Source organism: Brachycentrus maculatus, unplaced genomic scaffold (assembly GCF_059751285.1).
Source record: "Brachycentrus maculatus isolate JH-2025_06_01 unplaced genomic scaffold, ASM5975128v1 h1tg000193l, whole genome shotgun sequence".
NCBI lineage: Eukaryota > Metazoa > Arthropoda > Insecta > Trichoptera > Brachycentridae > Brachycentrus > Brachycentrus maculatus.
In genome coordinates, this window is record NW_028280944.1 from 152501 (window position 1) to 169697 (window position 17197).

The 17197-nt window shown below is 31.2% G+C and overlaps 2 protein-coding genes across 3 annotated transcripts; both read left to right on the forward strand.

Annotated features, from left to right (window-relative positions):
• Positions 1-770: 770 nt before the first annotated feature.
• On the forward strand, positions 771-11202 carry Rip11 (Rab11 interacting protein). 2 transcript variants are annotated; one of them, XM_088262932.1, is made up of 2 exons: positions 771-2316; positions 10475-11202. In XM_088262932.1, the coding sequence occupies exons 1-2, from the start codon at positions 885-887 to the stop codon at positions 10546-10548; spliced, it is 1506 nt and encodes a 501-aa protein (XP_088119058.1). In that variant the 5' UTR covers positions 771-884; the 3' UTR covers positions 10549-11202. The 2 variants fall into 2 exon arrangements, with proteins under 2 accessions (XP_088119058.1, XP_088119059.1); XM_088262933.1 differs by lacking the exon at positions 10475-11202 and having other exon boundaries at positions 771-2481.
• Positions 11203-11844: 642 nt separating this feature from the next.
• LOC148307713 (uncharacterized) lies at positions 11845-15869 on the forward strand. The gene is made up of 4 exons (XM_088262931.1): positions 11845-12452; positions 13221-13285; positions 14221-14274; positions 15594-15869. Exons 2-4 carry the CDS (start codon positions 13228-13230, stop codon positions 15818-15820), a joined length of 339 nt encoding a protein of 112 aa, XP_088119057.1. The 5' UTR covers positions 11845-12452; positions 13221-13227; the 3' UTR covers positions 15821-15869.
• Positions 15870-17197: the final 1328 nt, after the last annotated feature.

Sequence of the window (17197 nt, forward strand, 5' to 3'; positions counted from 1 at the left end):
ATTATCAATTTACTCTTTCAAATTTATTTTAGATAGGTATGTATAGGATAAATGTAATGTATGTATTTTTTTTTAATGTACCGAAATACTATTATGATACTCTACATTTTTGTCAATAAATAATATTCCTAATCATGAAATCATTTATTGTTTTATTTCTCTTATTTAACTGGGCTTGACATCCTGGGTTGCATATAATAAACCTCATATCCATAAAGTTTAGTTCAATATATGTAAATTAACTTTTTATATGAAGTTCTATTTATTTATATAAGCATTTTGAAACCGCCTTTTGTTCTTTGTTGATAGGAAATTTATATTATGGATAGATAATAAGTTCTCCGTTATCCCCGAAAAGTAAAGTAAATTTTAATTTACTGCAACGGTATTTTATTATACAGATAACGCGTTCATAATTCCAGCTCTAAAATATATAAGTATAAGAATTGTATGAAAGATTACCTGCAGAAAAAAACTTTAATATTATTTAACGAAAAAACATCTCCGCAACGTATTATGTATTTACAAATAGATATCTATACGTACTTAAAGTAGAAAATATTTTTTTAAGAATATTTTTAATTGAATGACGGCTTTTGCATCGAAAGTTAAGATTTGTTTTCTTTTTATCAGTACCTCTTTTTTATGATCATGAGATAAATCATATACGCAAAAAAACCTAAAAAAAAAAAAAAACAACTGACCCCAGTTTATTGTTTATAGGTACGTACCCGTTAGTTATCAACTTGCAACACCTTATTGCAGATGACACATTTGGTGAGCTGACACAAGCTGACAGCCCCTGTTGTTATTGTCACGGTGTGAAATTTGTTGTTCTTTTTTAATTTATTTCAAATAGTTTATATTAAATAAAATTGTTAATCATGTGGAGTCCGACTCACGTTCAAGTTACTGTTCAGAGAGCTAAAAATTTACCGACAAAGGGTAAACATGGGACAAATGATTGCTTTGTCACCATTGGGTTGGGCAAGGAGAAATTTCAAACATCCACGAAAGAAAAGTCCCTAGAAGACGTCGAATGGCACGAAGAATGTGACCTCATGATACCCGCGCAAGGAAACACGGCAGAAGTCACTTTGACTGTACTACATAGGAACTTTCTTGGAGATCAGTTTCTAGGTCAAGTATCAATACCTCTGTCAGGACTCGATGTTTACGAAAGGCCTAAAAATCGGTGGTACAAACTTGAAGGTAAACCGGGTAAGGATAGTACTAAAAATCGAGGGGATATTGAAGTAAAAATTGGCTTCACTGTTAAAGAGGGAAGCCTTACAGATTTAAGCAAAAAGGAAAAGTATAAATCTTCAATGGGGCAGCTATCTCTTGCCGCTCAGAACATGGGTGGAAGTCTTCTCAGCATCGGGAGCTTAGAAAAGCGGAAAGGATTAAAGAAGTTTGCCAAGAATCTCGGCTCAAAAATGCATTTAAACAAGAAAGAGAAAAAAGGCGATTCTTCTTCTTTGGGAGGAAGCGCATTAAGCTTACAGAATACTGGCAAACCACCTTCCGGAAGTCCTTTCCACAGTAAGTCTGGGCAGGCTATCGGCCAGGCGGATCCCGGAGTGATCAGCGAAGATGAAGATGAGTTCGCTTTCGATGACCTTTCCCACAAAAGTTCCGGTAGTTCTCTCAACGTCAACAATTCTAACAATACTAGTACTCTTCCCAGGGTTAACAAATTTGTCCCATCTCCCGCAAATGCGTCTCTAGAAAACTTGGGAGGCGGTGAACTATTACGCCGATCAACGAGCGGAGGAATCGGCGCTCCCGACAAGTCCCCCGCACCTCCAAAACCGGTCCGACTCGGGCTAGAGGACATCACGCACACTCCTAATGCCACAAACATCAATCAGAAAGACGAATGGTCACAGAAGCTTCTAAAAGGTAAAGTTCAGAGTCAAGCTCTTCTGGAGAAAGAAAGAGTGTCTTCGGAAAAAAATAAAAGTGTTGAAAATCTCACATCCGCTTTGAAAGAGAAAAACGACAGCCCTAAATTCTTCAAGAAATTTACTAAAGACAAGTCCAAAAAATCACTCGGCGAACGAATCATTATAGGAGAGGAAGGTATCATTGACGAAATCAAAATGAATCCAGCTTACAGTAAATTACCCAAGGACATTGTTCAGCAATATGAGACAAAGAGCCGAGAAGATCTCGTAGTGATGGCGTGGAGTCTGCAGAATGAAGTGGACAACCAAAAGAAAAAGGTCAAGGATTTAGAAAACTACTTGGACGAACTCCTCCTGAGGGTCATGGAGACCACACCCCGGATTCTGCAGAACCCGTATTCCAAAAGTAATCTTATTAAAAATAAATAATTTCATTCATTCATTCCATACTAGGGACATTTAATAAGATGTTTGAATCTTGCACATTTACATCAGTGACATCCTAGGCTCTTTATTTTCAAGATCTGACTGATTTTTTTTTATTAGTGGGTAAGATGGTTAACAGATAGTTCAAACTTGAATTGATACAGAGTACATTTTATTTTACAAACATCTAGTATGAGCTCTGGTTCACACGCAAAACTGTAAGTTGAGTTGCTCTCCATTTTCTAGGACAGCAACCTCTACAGCTCTCTGTGTGAACTCGCTCTGTCTTGATCATGAATAACCTTTATTTTTAATGGCAATCTAAATATGTCGGTAATATAATTTAATAATTTCATTATCTATAACAATTTAAGGTTGTGTGTAAATAACAACAAAAAAATCATTGTTTTGATTGTCCTGTTTGATTGCGGAGCTCTGGCATACTTAGCGAAAGAGTGGCTTCTCCAAATAATGAAAAGTGAACAAAAATATTAAAATAATATCATTCCTTCGTATTTGCGAATTTTTTTATTATTTCTTTAAAACCGCTCAAATAATACACTTTTTATTTTTGATGTTCAAGATTGGAATTGTAAACAAAAAAATGAAACTCATTTTAAAAAGTACCGAATCCACTTTTTCCATAATTATGGCAGAGTTGTCCTATTGTGTAGGAATTCTTAGTAACCAGTGTCTTAAATTATATCATAACTAAGGTTGTAGGAGGGGTCCAAAATTATAATTCCAAGAATGTCATTTTAATTTTTAAGATTTATTTTTATTTACTGTCTCATTGACTGACCTTAACATAAGTGACCTTATTTAATCCAATTATTAAATTGGTCGTCAGTATTTGCCAGCGATAAGTCCGCACAGCGTGCAGCACTACAATGTACATCTCTATATGTATCCTATATACATTTTCGTATGCTGCAATCATGGTGTTCACTTATGATTAAAGGTAGCTTGATTATAACAATTTCGAATAATTTATATAATGCCTTTTTTATGAAATACTACCTCATAGGCACTTCACATAGTCAAAGCGTACAATTGTAGCGTACAGTTTTTAATCAGGGTAAGCAGCAAGCAAAATTACATTTTAATTCATGGAAAAAAAAATACTTGTCCCATGAGAAAATGATTACTAAAAAAAATAGTCATATATGTATAATTCTTTAATTATTATAGTTTTCCATATTTTATCGAGAGACGATTCTGAAGCTAGTTTCTGCCATGCAAAAAGCAGTGTTTTTATTCAGCACTGTACAAGCTGTGATATCCCTTGAAGCATACACATATTTTTCCATGTATAGTAGAATATAGTCAACATTCCATACTTTTGACATGTTGTAGTAGTGTGCTCAATGGTGATGCTGTGAATTAATTTGGTAAACTTCTTATGGTGAGGACTGACCGGAGTCATTTCGTCGTAACGTAACACGTTACGATGCGAGCATTCGTATAGTCAGTACAGCGAGCCGAGCTCGTTCCGAGTACTCCATCTGATGTTAGGATGCTCGCCGCAAATGTTATGTTACGACGAAGTGCTCTAGTCAGTCCCCACCTTTAGGTTTATGCGAGTAAGGTAGGGTAGGCACTACTTATGTCCTTATATGGGATGCACCCTGCAGGTTGTGCGGAAAATATCACAAGTATATTGTATTTATATGAATGGCTCGCAAACATCAGATGTTCAAAAAAAACTATTCTACAAGCTATCTTCGTAAATTGTATGAACACTACGATTGTAGCATACGTTTGTAGCACTTGATTTTTATGTATGTACGATTTGCTCAAGCTACATTTTTATCGTAATACTTAATAATCATCACTGGCATTTCCGTACATAGCATATTTGTAATATTAAAATTATTCTAAAACATTAATTTTTTAGCGTTTTGTTCAAAATTATCGATTAACATATCGATCCGATCCTTCTGGTGCAAGTAAAATTTAAAAAAAACAATTACTTTTTATACAACAGCTTATCAGTACCCTATAATTTTAATTTTTATATTGATTAGAGCCATTTATAACATCTAATATATATTTTTATATGATGGCTTTAAAATATAACAAGCAATGTATTAGTAACATGTTTAAATATCATTAGCAATTATCCATTTTATGAAAGTGATATATCTTAAGAATTAATTTAATCCTGAACATTTATATTATACTAACATTTTTGTATCTGGGGTTTGTTTGTGGCTTTTTTGACTACTAAAATTTTGTAAGTAACATAAAATTATTATTCTTATATATTGTAGCATTTTTATATGTTTATATATATATATATATATATATATATATATATATATATATATATATATATATATATATATATATATATATATATATATATATATATAATTATTAAATCAAATGTTTAATTATAATGCAAAATAATATTTAAGTATTTGCTTCTATGCGCAGTATAAATATGATGCTAATCATTTGTTTTTTTAGTTTATAGTTGCATAACAATCGTCATGCTATATATTATCAAGATTGAAATAATTATTATCAAAGTATGTGTAGGGGAGAGTGCCCATGGATGGGACGTTTTTGATTTTGCCTCTCTAGTTCTTCTCTTTAAAATAAATCACAAAAAGTAAACGTGGTTTCTCTTTATTCAATCTTTTAGCTACAAATATGTCGAACTTTGTTTTCTAAAAAAATTAACCTAACTGCCTGAAAAATCGATTTCAAATAATGTCCTAAAATGTCCCATTCATAAACACCCTCCCATGAGAGGGACACCAGTATACCATGAATGGGACATTAATTAAAATGCTAGATTGATGGAATAATTGTATTTTAAAACAAAAATTATCTGTATAATACGTAGACACATGTAAAAGAAATTTTATTAAACATTTTCGCAACATTTTTGGCAAAAAAAGTTCAGATATTTTAATATTTCACAATTTTCATGGGCCACGAAATTTACATTTAAGCCATTGCATAAAACTATATTGATATTCTCCTTCACATATGTGACACTTATTATCCTCCTTTCCTCTTGTTTTTGTCAGTGATACACCTTCTATTTCAACCCGATTTATCTGAACTGATCTCTGTCATCACTCATTGAAATATTTTGTTGAAAACTGAGTTTTTTTAAAACTCTTTTAGCGTTAGGCTTATTTTTTGGTCTATCTTTAGGTTTTCATTTTCCATTCTTCAATAATTGTATTTTCAAAAACTTGTTCTTTTCTGAAGTGTCAGATATTATACTTGATTTCCCCTTACTGATTTATTTCTGTACTGTAGAACATATTCTTCCAGCTGAATTTAAATACGTGGAAAGTATTTCTTCTCGCTTCAGACTAAGCTGACTAATTAAAAATAACTAACTTACAATCACGCCGCTTCCCCGCAGGGATAGGTAGAAAGAATAGAACGCCACACCACTCTGTCTTTACAAACATTCTTTTCGCCTCTTCCACGTTCATGCATCTCCTCATACATACTCGCCGATTGTTACGACTCCTAACCTGACCACTTTCAACTATTTGGCTTACCTGATCGTGCCATGTTTTTCTCGGTCTTCCTCTGCTCCTTTTTCCAATAACATTCGCCTAGTACATTTGTTTAACCGTTCTAATTAACTCATTCGTTCTACATGTTCAAACCATCTCAACACATTTTTCTTAATTTTATCGATTATGCTTATCTCAGCTTTGCATTCCTTCCTTATTTCACTATTCGAACATCTATCATACATCGTTTTGTCGCACATTCTTCTGAGAGATCGTATTTTGACTGCATTCAGTCTACTTTCATCCTTATTTTGCCAACTCCATGTTTCACTTCCATACAATAGAGTTAGAACCAGGACTCCGTTATGCACTACCAGTTTAGCTTCCGCTGATAGGCTCTTTTATTTCCTATCAGCCTTTACTTGTTTGACATGTCTATAAAGAGAAGATTTTCCTATTGCATATGTCTTTGCAACCGACCTAATATTTTGCTTTTATTTAAAACCTCTTCTACAGCAGCTTCAATTAGAACGTTGGTGATTGATGGTTGGTGAACTATGGCGTGTTTGTAGCATTATAACCTAAAAACAATATAAGTTTTACAATGCGTGTAATACAAACGAGTACAAATGATTTTTAATATAAATTAAAAGTATTCGCCATGAATGGGACAATTTTTCCTTGAGTGGGATCGTCCCATTCATGATCACTGCGCGCGTCCCATTCAAGGAAATGCGTGATTTTTAGAAAAATAGATAAATCGATATATTTATACTAAAGTAAATTTGATGAAACATACTTTATAATATCCTGAGAGAACCAACTTAAATAATTGTATATATCAATTGCAGCACTTATCAAAACCTATATGTACAAACAAAATCAAATTGCAGTATATAATTTACTTTTTGACGCAAAAAAATTGTAACACGTCTTACTCGCTTCACTGTCAGTCGAGAACTGAGGTTTAAGGATTAATCTGTCTTATATCGTAGCGTTCATGTTGGGTAATTTTTAATTTTTTTTTGTAACAATAGTTTGGGCTGGAGGACGATTGTCCCATTCATCCTCTGTCCCACTCATAGGCACTCTCCCCTACAATTTTTGTTCATACTTAGATCAGAGTAGTGAAAAAGTATTGTTCTTTTATTTACATTATATATTTGTCCTATTACCTAAAAGTAATCAATTGGCATCCTAGCAATAAGTGTTTATATGATGAAATATCTGTTTAGTAGTTCTTATATGGGATGCAACCTATCGAGTAGTAATATATTAATGAAAAGGTTGTGCCCTGCAGAGTGAGTTTTTTCATAAAAAATTTTAATAACTAGATTGAACATCAACATTATAAACATATGCCACGTGTATAATCAATAAATATTGTCAATTTAAAGTAATCACTATACCCCAAATGTGAGGCTTCACGCTTTTTAAGCTGGTATTTTATGGCCCTACGGTTGACGAGGTATGCTTGATGAGGTCAAAGACTGGCATCGAAATTTTGAAAATATTTTACTTTTGTTTACCAAAAAATGAGTCCCATGAAATGCTTTTAATGCTGAACAAATGCTTTATCTTTAAACAATACATGCAATCCTATATACATATGCTATATAAATCTGTGTTATATTTTAAGTAAAGTAAGACCATGTAATTGAATTTACTTAACTGATGAGATAAATTAATTGTGCCTTTAAAAATACTATTTATAAATCTCCAAAAACATGTACAATTTCAATGTACACTGTTTTGAGAAATTGTCACCTTTAAATGAACCAATGGTGCTTATTCTTGTTATACTTTTAAAAGATTTATCAAATAGTAGATTAAATTTATCATAACAAATACTTGCTTTCAATATTTTCCAACTTCATTATTTTTGCAAATTAGTGAAGAAGAAAAAAACCATTATACCACATTAATATTTTTTTCTCTCACTGACATCTTTGTACTCAAAGAAAAAAAAAGCAAATTGTAGTTTTTTTATTTATTTGGGAATTTAATAAAAAAATGAAATGTGATATTCAGTAAATGTGATTGGTCTATTTAGTGTGTATTTAACTCCAAGTTTTGTGTATTTGATTTTGTCTGTACTGTCCACTTTTTATGTTTGTAGTGTGTTTTTATTTTATTTTATTACTAACTTATTGAGGGAAAAACCTAATATGCTTATTTAATAAAAATAAAAATATGTTTGTTACAATCAATATCAAAAGTAATACAGTTAAATTCAAATTATCTTTAAAGTTGCAGCTTGTCATGGGGGTACACATCAAGAACCCCATTAGCGTATGGTAAGTTCCAGCCACTGACTGCATTCAATCTGTCGATACAATGTTAAAATGATTGTTGATTATTTGAAAGCCAGGTAGATTAGTCCTGCGCTTCAAGTACCAGTCTAGAATACTCTAATGAGTGAAAAATCTAATAAGTGTAAAATTCACAAAAATTTCTTATTTTTAGCATGGTAAACAAGGTTACCCTCAAATGAAAAGGTTAATAATCTAATATGGAAAAATGCAACCAATGGAAACCAGACAATATTATTGATGATCAATAAATGATACTTCTTTTTTTTTTACTTGTTTCTTTGATTTCACTTTTTTATTGGACTGAGAACAAGATTTTTTTTAAAAATAACTTTGGCAAAATTGTAATTCTTTTTTTATATTGTCATGTGAATCGATCATTAATTTATTTAAAAAAAATTAGGAGCAATAATATACACACTATGCCGTTTTAAGTAGGCATATTGTGAAATGAAATAAAACAGATTTCCTTGTTGACTGCTAGTAATGCCCATAGTCTTTGCTATCAAATATCACTTTGTAATTATCCTTTATTCACCTTTATAATATTAAAATAACATAATTACGTCACCACAAACAAATTAAGGTATTGTAAAGTTTATTGATCCATTGATTAAATTTGTAATTTAGGAACATAGTTTAAATAATCTAGGTGAAATAAATTTTATTCTGTGTTATTTAACAATTCAATTCTTTATTTTTATTGGCAGCAATCCAGGTAAGTATATTTTTTACTTTTCATTTTTTTACTATTGTTATTTCTATCAAAATGTTATGCTTTGAGGTAGTATATATTTTTAATCGATATTTTGATGTATTTATAAAAATTACAATCAATTAACAATTACATTCTTACCTTAAAACAAATAAAGCAACTGTAGAAAAAAAAATCATATTATTTATTACACATTCTTATCATTTGAAGATAAAATCAGTTTTTTGACTATAATGAGACATCATTGACTAATAAATTATATTTGTATCTTTCATCAACTATCTTATTTTTAATTAAAGTCCCAACTACACTGGATAAAATGTCTTCCGGTAAAACTCAATGTGACGTAATCAATAGAACGTAATGTGACATTGAGATGTTTTTGTATCAACAATTAAAAATTTAATTGATTTAGTACTTCTATTTAAAATATTCTCAAGTTGTAGATTTATGCCTTTTAACTTTAAATCTTTGAAAATTTTAACAATACAGTATTATGGATATTTCTATATAAGTATTTACACGCCACTCCTGAACAAACTATACATCTTTTTTATCATGCTCTATAAATTCGGCCAATCAGATATGTAATATTTTTTTTTTAACCACTGAAGTCGTGCCTTCTACAAAACAGATTTTGATAGTATTATGTATCTAGCTTATACTATTTTATATCTGATTTTTTTATCTTTGAAAAATCCAACACACATCATGCATTTACAATTTCAATTCTGATTTTATATAATAGTACTAGGGTTAAAACACTTCACTCAGTATTTACAGATGCGTATACAAGTGCCATTGTCAAATAATTTAAAGCACTTTCTAATACAGAGCTATCCAATAATTAAACTGTAGTATACGATAGTTATTCATTATTTTGTAACATCAAAATTAGACATTATTTAATGTAATTTATTATTTGATTAAAACCAATATTTTTAGCTTTTCCACTTTTTTATTTGACCAGCGACCGGGTTTCGTCGTTACCAACATCATCAGACATCCAGTCTGATGATGTCGGTAACGACGAAACCCGGTCGCTGGTCAAATAAAAAAGTGGAAAAGCTAAAAATATTGGTTTTAATCTAATAATAAATTAAAAATGCAATTCCATCACGAAGTGTCAGTGGATAATATAAAAAAATAAAAAAAATTATTTAATGTTATTCCACCGCATAATTACAGATACAACTACCCTAAGATTATTTATAATGCCTTTATAATTTCATTTGAATATTTACCTTTTAATGTTCATGTTTTTATGAAGTGCGTATTTATATAATTAGTTAATTCTATTGTTATTGACATTTATTCTTGTTGCTTCACAATCGACAAACACAAAAATATATCAGATCTGCAGAACCACTATATTAAAAGACAGTAATTGTGATATTTTCTGGGCATATTTATACATACAAGAAAAAATATGGAATTGAGAATAACTATTTGTTCAGCAATATGACTATTATTTAGTGAATATTAAACACAGTGTACTAATAATGCCTTATCATACATCAATACCTTATTTTCTGCAGATCCATTTTTTTATTAATTGGGTATGTCAACATGTAATAATAATCCATTGACTATATATTGATTATAGTAGTATATATTTTTCAGATTTCAAAATGCGACTTCACGGACTTAGCAACAAATATAACATCAGTTCAGATAAACTGGATATTACAAATTAATGAGATTGAAATGTTATGCTGTCATATCAGTTTCTCGATAATTGTACAACCATGCTGTGGCTACATCAAGACCCAAAAATGTATGAGCTAAATTCAATAGGTTCTCAATTTATAATAGAGATAATGATATATGTAGTTCTTGTATAGAATCTCTTTTTTTTTTGTTAATATTGAAAATGAAATACAAAAATTGCAATGTGAATACATAAAATCATCCAGTTTGCTAATACTGATGAATATTATGTTTGTTAATTAATATATATTTTTTAATAAATGTACTAATTAGCTTAGGTTATCGTTTTTATATTAGATATATTGGTTTTATGCATACTCATTGGGAGTTCAGAATTATGGAGGCCCACGGGTAAATTATTTGACAGTTTTGAAAATCAGAAAACATTAGGAATAATACTCTAGAAAAATATATTTGTGATTACTAAATTTACATAAAAATGTACTATTTAAACCTAACTGACATTTTGGGTTACTGTGCTTTATTCGTTCGTTATTAATAATTATAATTGTCATATTTAAATAACATCTTTACAAATTAAGTAAATTATGAAATTTTTAAATATCGTCATTTTCATTTTATATTTTTATGTAGGTATCATAACTTTTTTCAAGTATTAAATAAATTATTATTTTACAAAATCATTTTTATTTTTATTAATGTTCCTTATTTTCAACGGAGATTATCACATTCTTTTGTTTGCACATTAGAAATAAAGATCTGACGTAATAATACCTCTCGTATTATAAATCCATGACAAAATTTATTAATAACTCCTTATGTACTTTATTTATACACATGAAAGGAAGTTAATAAAGATTAAATTAATGCTATATAGGCATGGTAGAACAGTAAATTGGAGTAAGCATAAAAATAAATACCTATGATTCATAATTTTTACAATGAGACTATAGGAACAGGTAGATGTTCGAATGATGAAATAAGGAAAGAATGCAGGCTGAGATAAGCATTATCAATAAAATAAAAAAGGTGTGGTGAGATGGTTTGGACATGTGGAACGTATGAATGAGGAAAGAACTGTTAAACAAATTAATGAGGCGGATGTAGTTGGAAAAAGAAGCAGGGGAAAATGAGGCACAATCAGGTTTGTCAAATACTTAAAAGCAGCCAGGTCAGGCAATAATCGTCGGGTATGTATGAGGATATGCAATGTGGAAGAGGCAAAGAATGTTTGCAAGACAGAGTGGTGTGGCGTTCGATTCTCGTCAAAGCGGCGTGATGGTTAGTTAGTTATAAAACCTATGATTCACAATTTTTACAATGAGGTGTCTAGTTGTCCCGCGGTTAGTGTTGCAGTCTCTTGAGTCAGAGTTTCTCATTTCGAACCCATTCTACCATAATTTGATACCTATTTCTAAAAATGAGCCGCTTAGGCTCACAGAAATAGTATGAAATTGAAGTACTATTTTTGTAAGCGTATATCTCTTTAAAAAAAAATTATAAAAATAATTATAAAGAGTTCGTCTTAGGTAGCAAGGCGTTTTTTTCTTTGTCCAGATGCAGAAAGGACTACTACAGGGATAAAGTGAAGAAAACTTTTGCTGATCTTCGGATACTACAAAAATCGGGTAAATTAAACCCAATGGGGTACCTACCCTGCGATGTTTGTGGTTTAAAATTGTTTATAAGTTGTCTCTGCTTTTATATTTTTGCAGCTGCGTCTACTCATTGATCTTTGGTAGTCCGTGTCAATATAATCTTTGCTCTATGTTTACTTTTTATTGGTGATCGCGAGGTCCGATTTTATTTTTGATATTTATTATTCTTCATGACACCACGATTATTAAGATCGCTCAAAACCCTTTTCGGTGCAAATTATTAAAAACGCGTGTTCTTGGAATATTCAAAGAAACAACGGCCTCACATTCAGGTATGTGTGATATGATCGCAGTTATAAATATTGTATGTAAATAACCGTGTTTACCTTATATTCTTACGTTATATTTTTGTGATTTTTACATCAAACTGTTTCCATTTTAGTTTATATAAATATAAAAGCATAACAACAGCCTACATTTTTCTTCAAAATGGCTACTAGGTTAATTAGTAATATAAATTCAATTCATGAATACGGTTTTTTATATATATATATAGGAGTGCCATAATCTACTCGCCGTTCTAAGAACAGCAATCTGTGTACCAGCACTGATGCAAATTGAACTGATTTATGTTGACTAAAAGCTGTCTTTCTTTAATTAACGAGTCCTCTTCATTAATATTCCTTATAAGTTTAAGAGAAAAGCAAACATTGTGCAATATGTTGTAACTTGTTCAAGTAATTAATATTATGTGATCAAATAGGTTAGATGGTTGTTGTATTTTGATGCTGTTTTGCCTATATCCAAAATTTCAACAAATAATTCCTCAAAAAGGAACTCTTGAAATAACCCTGAGCTAGCGTCTGAAGTGTGAGAAGTATATATTATCTTGGTATTTTACTTAGGTACCGTACAATGGGGCTACTTGAACTTTCATGTGTTACTTAGCCCAGTACAAAAAAAAATTAAATCTGTATTTGGTCTACAATAATGAATAAGTAGCCCTGTTCTATGGTACCTTGTTCGTGTAAATGTTGTGCAAAAAGTAAACTATTTTGATATTTTATTGTGTTACCATATTATTTTTATATTTATTTTAGTTTTAAAATGCCGTCGACTTCTGGATCGCAGAGGGCCATCTCCTTGAGTCCTCCATCTGTCATGGGTATGATATTCCTGTACCTTAAAGCTAAATGTCCCGTAGTTGCATTTGCCAAATTGTTAAGGAGAGAGCGACTTAAAATTTTGCAAGTGATTCAAAAGATTCTCTAAGTACTAGCATATAATATTTTAGCTATTTTTTCTGGTTTATTATGAATAGTCAATTATAAACGACTGTATCTGTCGGCCTTCATAGTGTAATGGTCAGCACACTCGGCTACCGCACTGGAGGTCCTGGGTTTGATTCCCAGGGGAGGTCAAATAATAAGTGTTTTTTTCAATATTACCCTAGTAATATTGAAAAAATCACTTAAATTTATTGGTACCAATATTTCTTATTTTTCATTCATTCAAACCCTTATCCGCACCCCAATGGTGCATAGGGCACTGTATTATATAAACACAATGATACCTTGATCGTTAACACATGAAGGAAAGGATATCAGCCCTCCGCTTCAGGTACCAGTCCAGGGTAATATTGAATAAATATGTATGAGTAAATATGAGTGAAAAAAAGTATGAAATAAATATGAGTGAAGAAATTATTTTTGTGATATTTATTCAATATTACCCTGGACTAGTACCTGAAACAAAGGGCTGATCACCTTTTCTTAATGTGTTAACGATTAACATAACACTGTGTCAATACGATGCAGTGCCCTATACACCATTGGGTGCGGATAAGGGTTAGAAGAAGAAGAAGTATGAACGAAGAAAAAAGAATGCTTTTTATAATTTTAGGTTTTATGTATTTTTTACAATCATTATTTGTATTAGACATTATTGACTCGGTGTCATATATATGTATATGTGATTTCCGGGTTTTCAGCTTTAAGGTTTATAAACTTTTAAAATAATATAGCCCTCTCTATATTCTGTGATTGTTTATTATTTATATGCATGGTAAAATATTTCTTAACTTATGGTTTAAAATTTCAGAAGTGAATATCGATGAAGTTTATAGGAGAGGGATTAATCAAGCTCCACGGAGAGGTGAGTAGATATTGACATATATTATGTCAATGTTATATGTTTTGTCAATGTGGAAAAAACTTTTCCCTTTACCTAAACCTAAACCTCGCAAATCCGAACAAGATTTTGAAGAAAAACATTTGAAGAAAAACATTGAAGAACTTTATTTTCACATAAAATTATAATATTTTACAAAATTTTGTTGAAAAATTATTGGAAAGTTAATAAAGTATACAGTACTGTACTTGTATAGTTACTCAAGTACTGTGATATTAGACTGAAATGGAAAAAGTTGCAAATAATGTACATATATATACTTTAAAAGAAACAATGTCATATAGTACTTCATTAACATTAGAGCTACTACTAGAGTACTTCATTAAATTTCTCGGCTTATCTGAACTTTTCCAAATCCGAACAAGCCACAGCCCTGATTAGTTGGGATTTCCAGGGTTCCACTGTATTATAGCACGCTACAAATTATTCAGTTTATTGTTGCTATTTCATCCGCCTCCGTGGTGTAATGGTTAGCGTGTTTAGCTACCGTGCTGGAGGTACCAAGCTCGATTCCCAGAGGCGGGATGAAAAAAAATATTAATGATTTTACACTCTAATATTTATTTAATTTGTATTACCGTGGACTGGTCCCTGAAGAGTAGGAGTGATTAACTTGCCTTCATGTATCAAAATAACACTGCATCAATACGATGCAGTGCCCTATGCACCATTGGGTGCAGATAAGGGTTAGAATAATGGAGAAACAAATTATTCCCCTGAAATCTAAAAGATATGTGGGCAATGAGTCGGGTTGTGGTCCTGTCATTAACAATAAATCAGAGTTTCTATGTTTAAGGTTACTCTAACACAACTTGATTTTTATTTTTCATAATGGGCTATTCAGGCTTGATAACATATTATTCAATTTGAATATACATATTGTTCCTTCCAAATTTGTGTATTTTTTATAAGAATTTGTGTATTTAAATTGTATTAATAAATGCATGCCAGAAGAACAAAGAGACGCAGTTCATCGACTTTAATTTGTTTAAATTATCGTCCCCACCACATGTAACTCCTTTAAAATCGTATACATATAAGGGGTGGAGGATCAATATTTGTGTGCTCAGATAAGATTAAAATTGAAACGTATATAAATCGCGCTCGCTCTTTTTCTATTGGCGTTGCTTTGTTCTTTTCGCCCTTATAAGTGTTTTATAATTTTCGTTAAATAAATAATTTACTTCATTTGCGTGTTTCCGTCTTCCTCATCATAAGTATTCCAGTACCATTAGTCGATATATATTATTTTATTATTTTACACATATATTATTTTATTACAGTTATTGAAAATGAAGCTCGGGCAAGAATAGACAGGATGAATCTTCTCATGGAACAAGATCGAGAGATCCATCTTGTCAGGTTAGAAACAGCCCGTAATCAATTAGAAGCAGCTCGGCACCAACTAGAAACAGCCATCGTTCAAAAGGAAACTGCTCTCCTTATGCGAGAAGAAGCGGAAATCAAATTAAAAATGGCAAATATTGAGGAATCTGCATTTACAAAATGAATTATTCTTAAAAAATGTAACTTGTTAAATAAAAAATATGAATGTTTAATTAACCGCTTATTTTATATGTTTATTATTATTATGTATATATTTTTTTTAAATATAAATAGTATATATGTATTGATTTTTGTCAATTTCAAGATGTTTGCATCATCATTACCACGGCTGTCCAAATTTAAAACACAGTAAGGGACATTTTTTTGTAGTAGGTTTTTTTTGCATTTTTGGACTAAGTAGAGTCTACTTAGTCCATAAATGCAAAAAAAACCTACTACAAAAAAATGTCCCTTACTGTGTTTTGAATTTGGACAGCCGACCAACTATTGACAATAATGTTGTTATATTAGTAATATGCAATAGAAATACATAATGGTATATTTTTTTTTGTTGATCTTATTCAATTCATTCAAAAAAGCATTCAAATATTAAGGTGGAGACTGACCGGAGCATTTTGTCGAAACATAACGTCGTAACATCGCTCGCGGCGAGCATCCGAAACTATGGATGGAGCGCTCGGCTCGCTGTACTGACTGCCTGAATGCTCGCATCGTAACGTGTTACATTATGACGAAATGCTCCGGTCAGTCTCCACATTTACAAGTGACTGAACAAAATATACTGTCTAGATCGGGAGTGGAGAACCTACCTTTTGACTTGTGCGCATTTTTGAAGAAAGTAAATCTGAATATCTTATCACCAGTCTAAAGTCTTATCACCAATGTCGATTTTTTTACTTGCCACCAAATAAGGTCTTTATATTATACTTAGGGGTTTAGGTGACATATTTTAGAAAAGACAAATTTTCTACTAAAAAATAATTGTTCATGGTCCACACTCATCAGTTTTTGAGCTCTAATAGGTACCTACTGGAGTAGTACTTAGGAAGAATAGTTCAATTTTATTTGAAAGTTGTTGCCAACTGAGTGAAAATCTAGTAGGCGGAGAGCTATGGCAGTAACAATACTGAAAATTTTATTTCATTTCTGTTTTAAACTAAATATTATATGTATATATTGAATGTGCCGAAGAGTTGGAATTTTCCGCACTATTTCCTCCGCAGCTATCATCCACATACATTTTTTATGTTCTTTGGGATTTTTGTTGAATTGGCATACCCCATTTGGAAATTTAATAGACCACACTGATTTTTATGGGTTGAGGATGACGATGTACAAATTTTTTAAGCTACCAGGACTTTAGGGGTTATGTACTATGCTAGAAATGTTGTGATATCAACATAAAATTGTCAAAATGTGTTCCATAATTTAAAATATTCTGTACCATTATTGAAATAAATCAATTTTTAGCTTTGTCATTCGGTGAGACAAAAATTTCACAGCCGTAGTTATGATAGAAGTTACTAAATGTTTGCAACCT

Coding starts and splice junctions, on each gene's coding strand:
- LOC148307713 (XM_088262931.1), top strand. CDS start 13,228: ATGCCGTCGACTTCTGGATCGCAGAGGGCCATCTCCTTGAGTCCTCCA. Junction 13,286..14,220: donor GAGTCCTCCATCTGTCATGG/GTATGATATTCC, acceptor TTAAAATTTCAG/AAGTGAATATCGATGAAGTT. Junction 14,275..15,593: donor TAATCAAGCTCCACGGAGAG/GTGAGTAGATAT, acceptor ATTTTATTACAG/TTATTGAAAATGAAGCTCGG.
- Rip11 (XM_088262932.1), top strand. CDS start 885: ATGTGGAGTCCGACTCACGTTCAAGTTACTGTTCAGAGAGCTAAAAAT. Junction 2,317..10,474: donor GCAGAACCCGTATTCCAAAA/GTAATCTTATTA, acceptor TATATTTTTCAG/ATTTCAAAATGCGACTTCAC.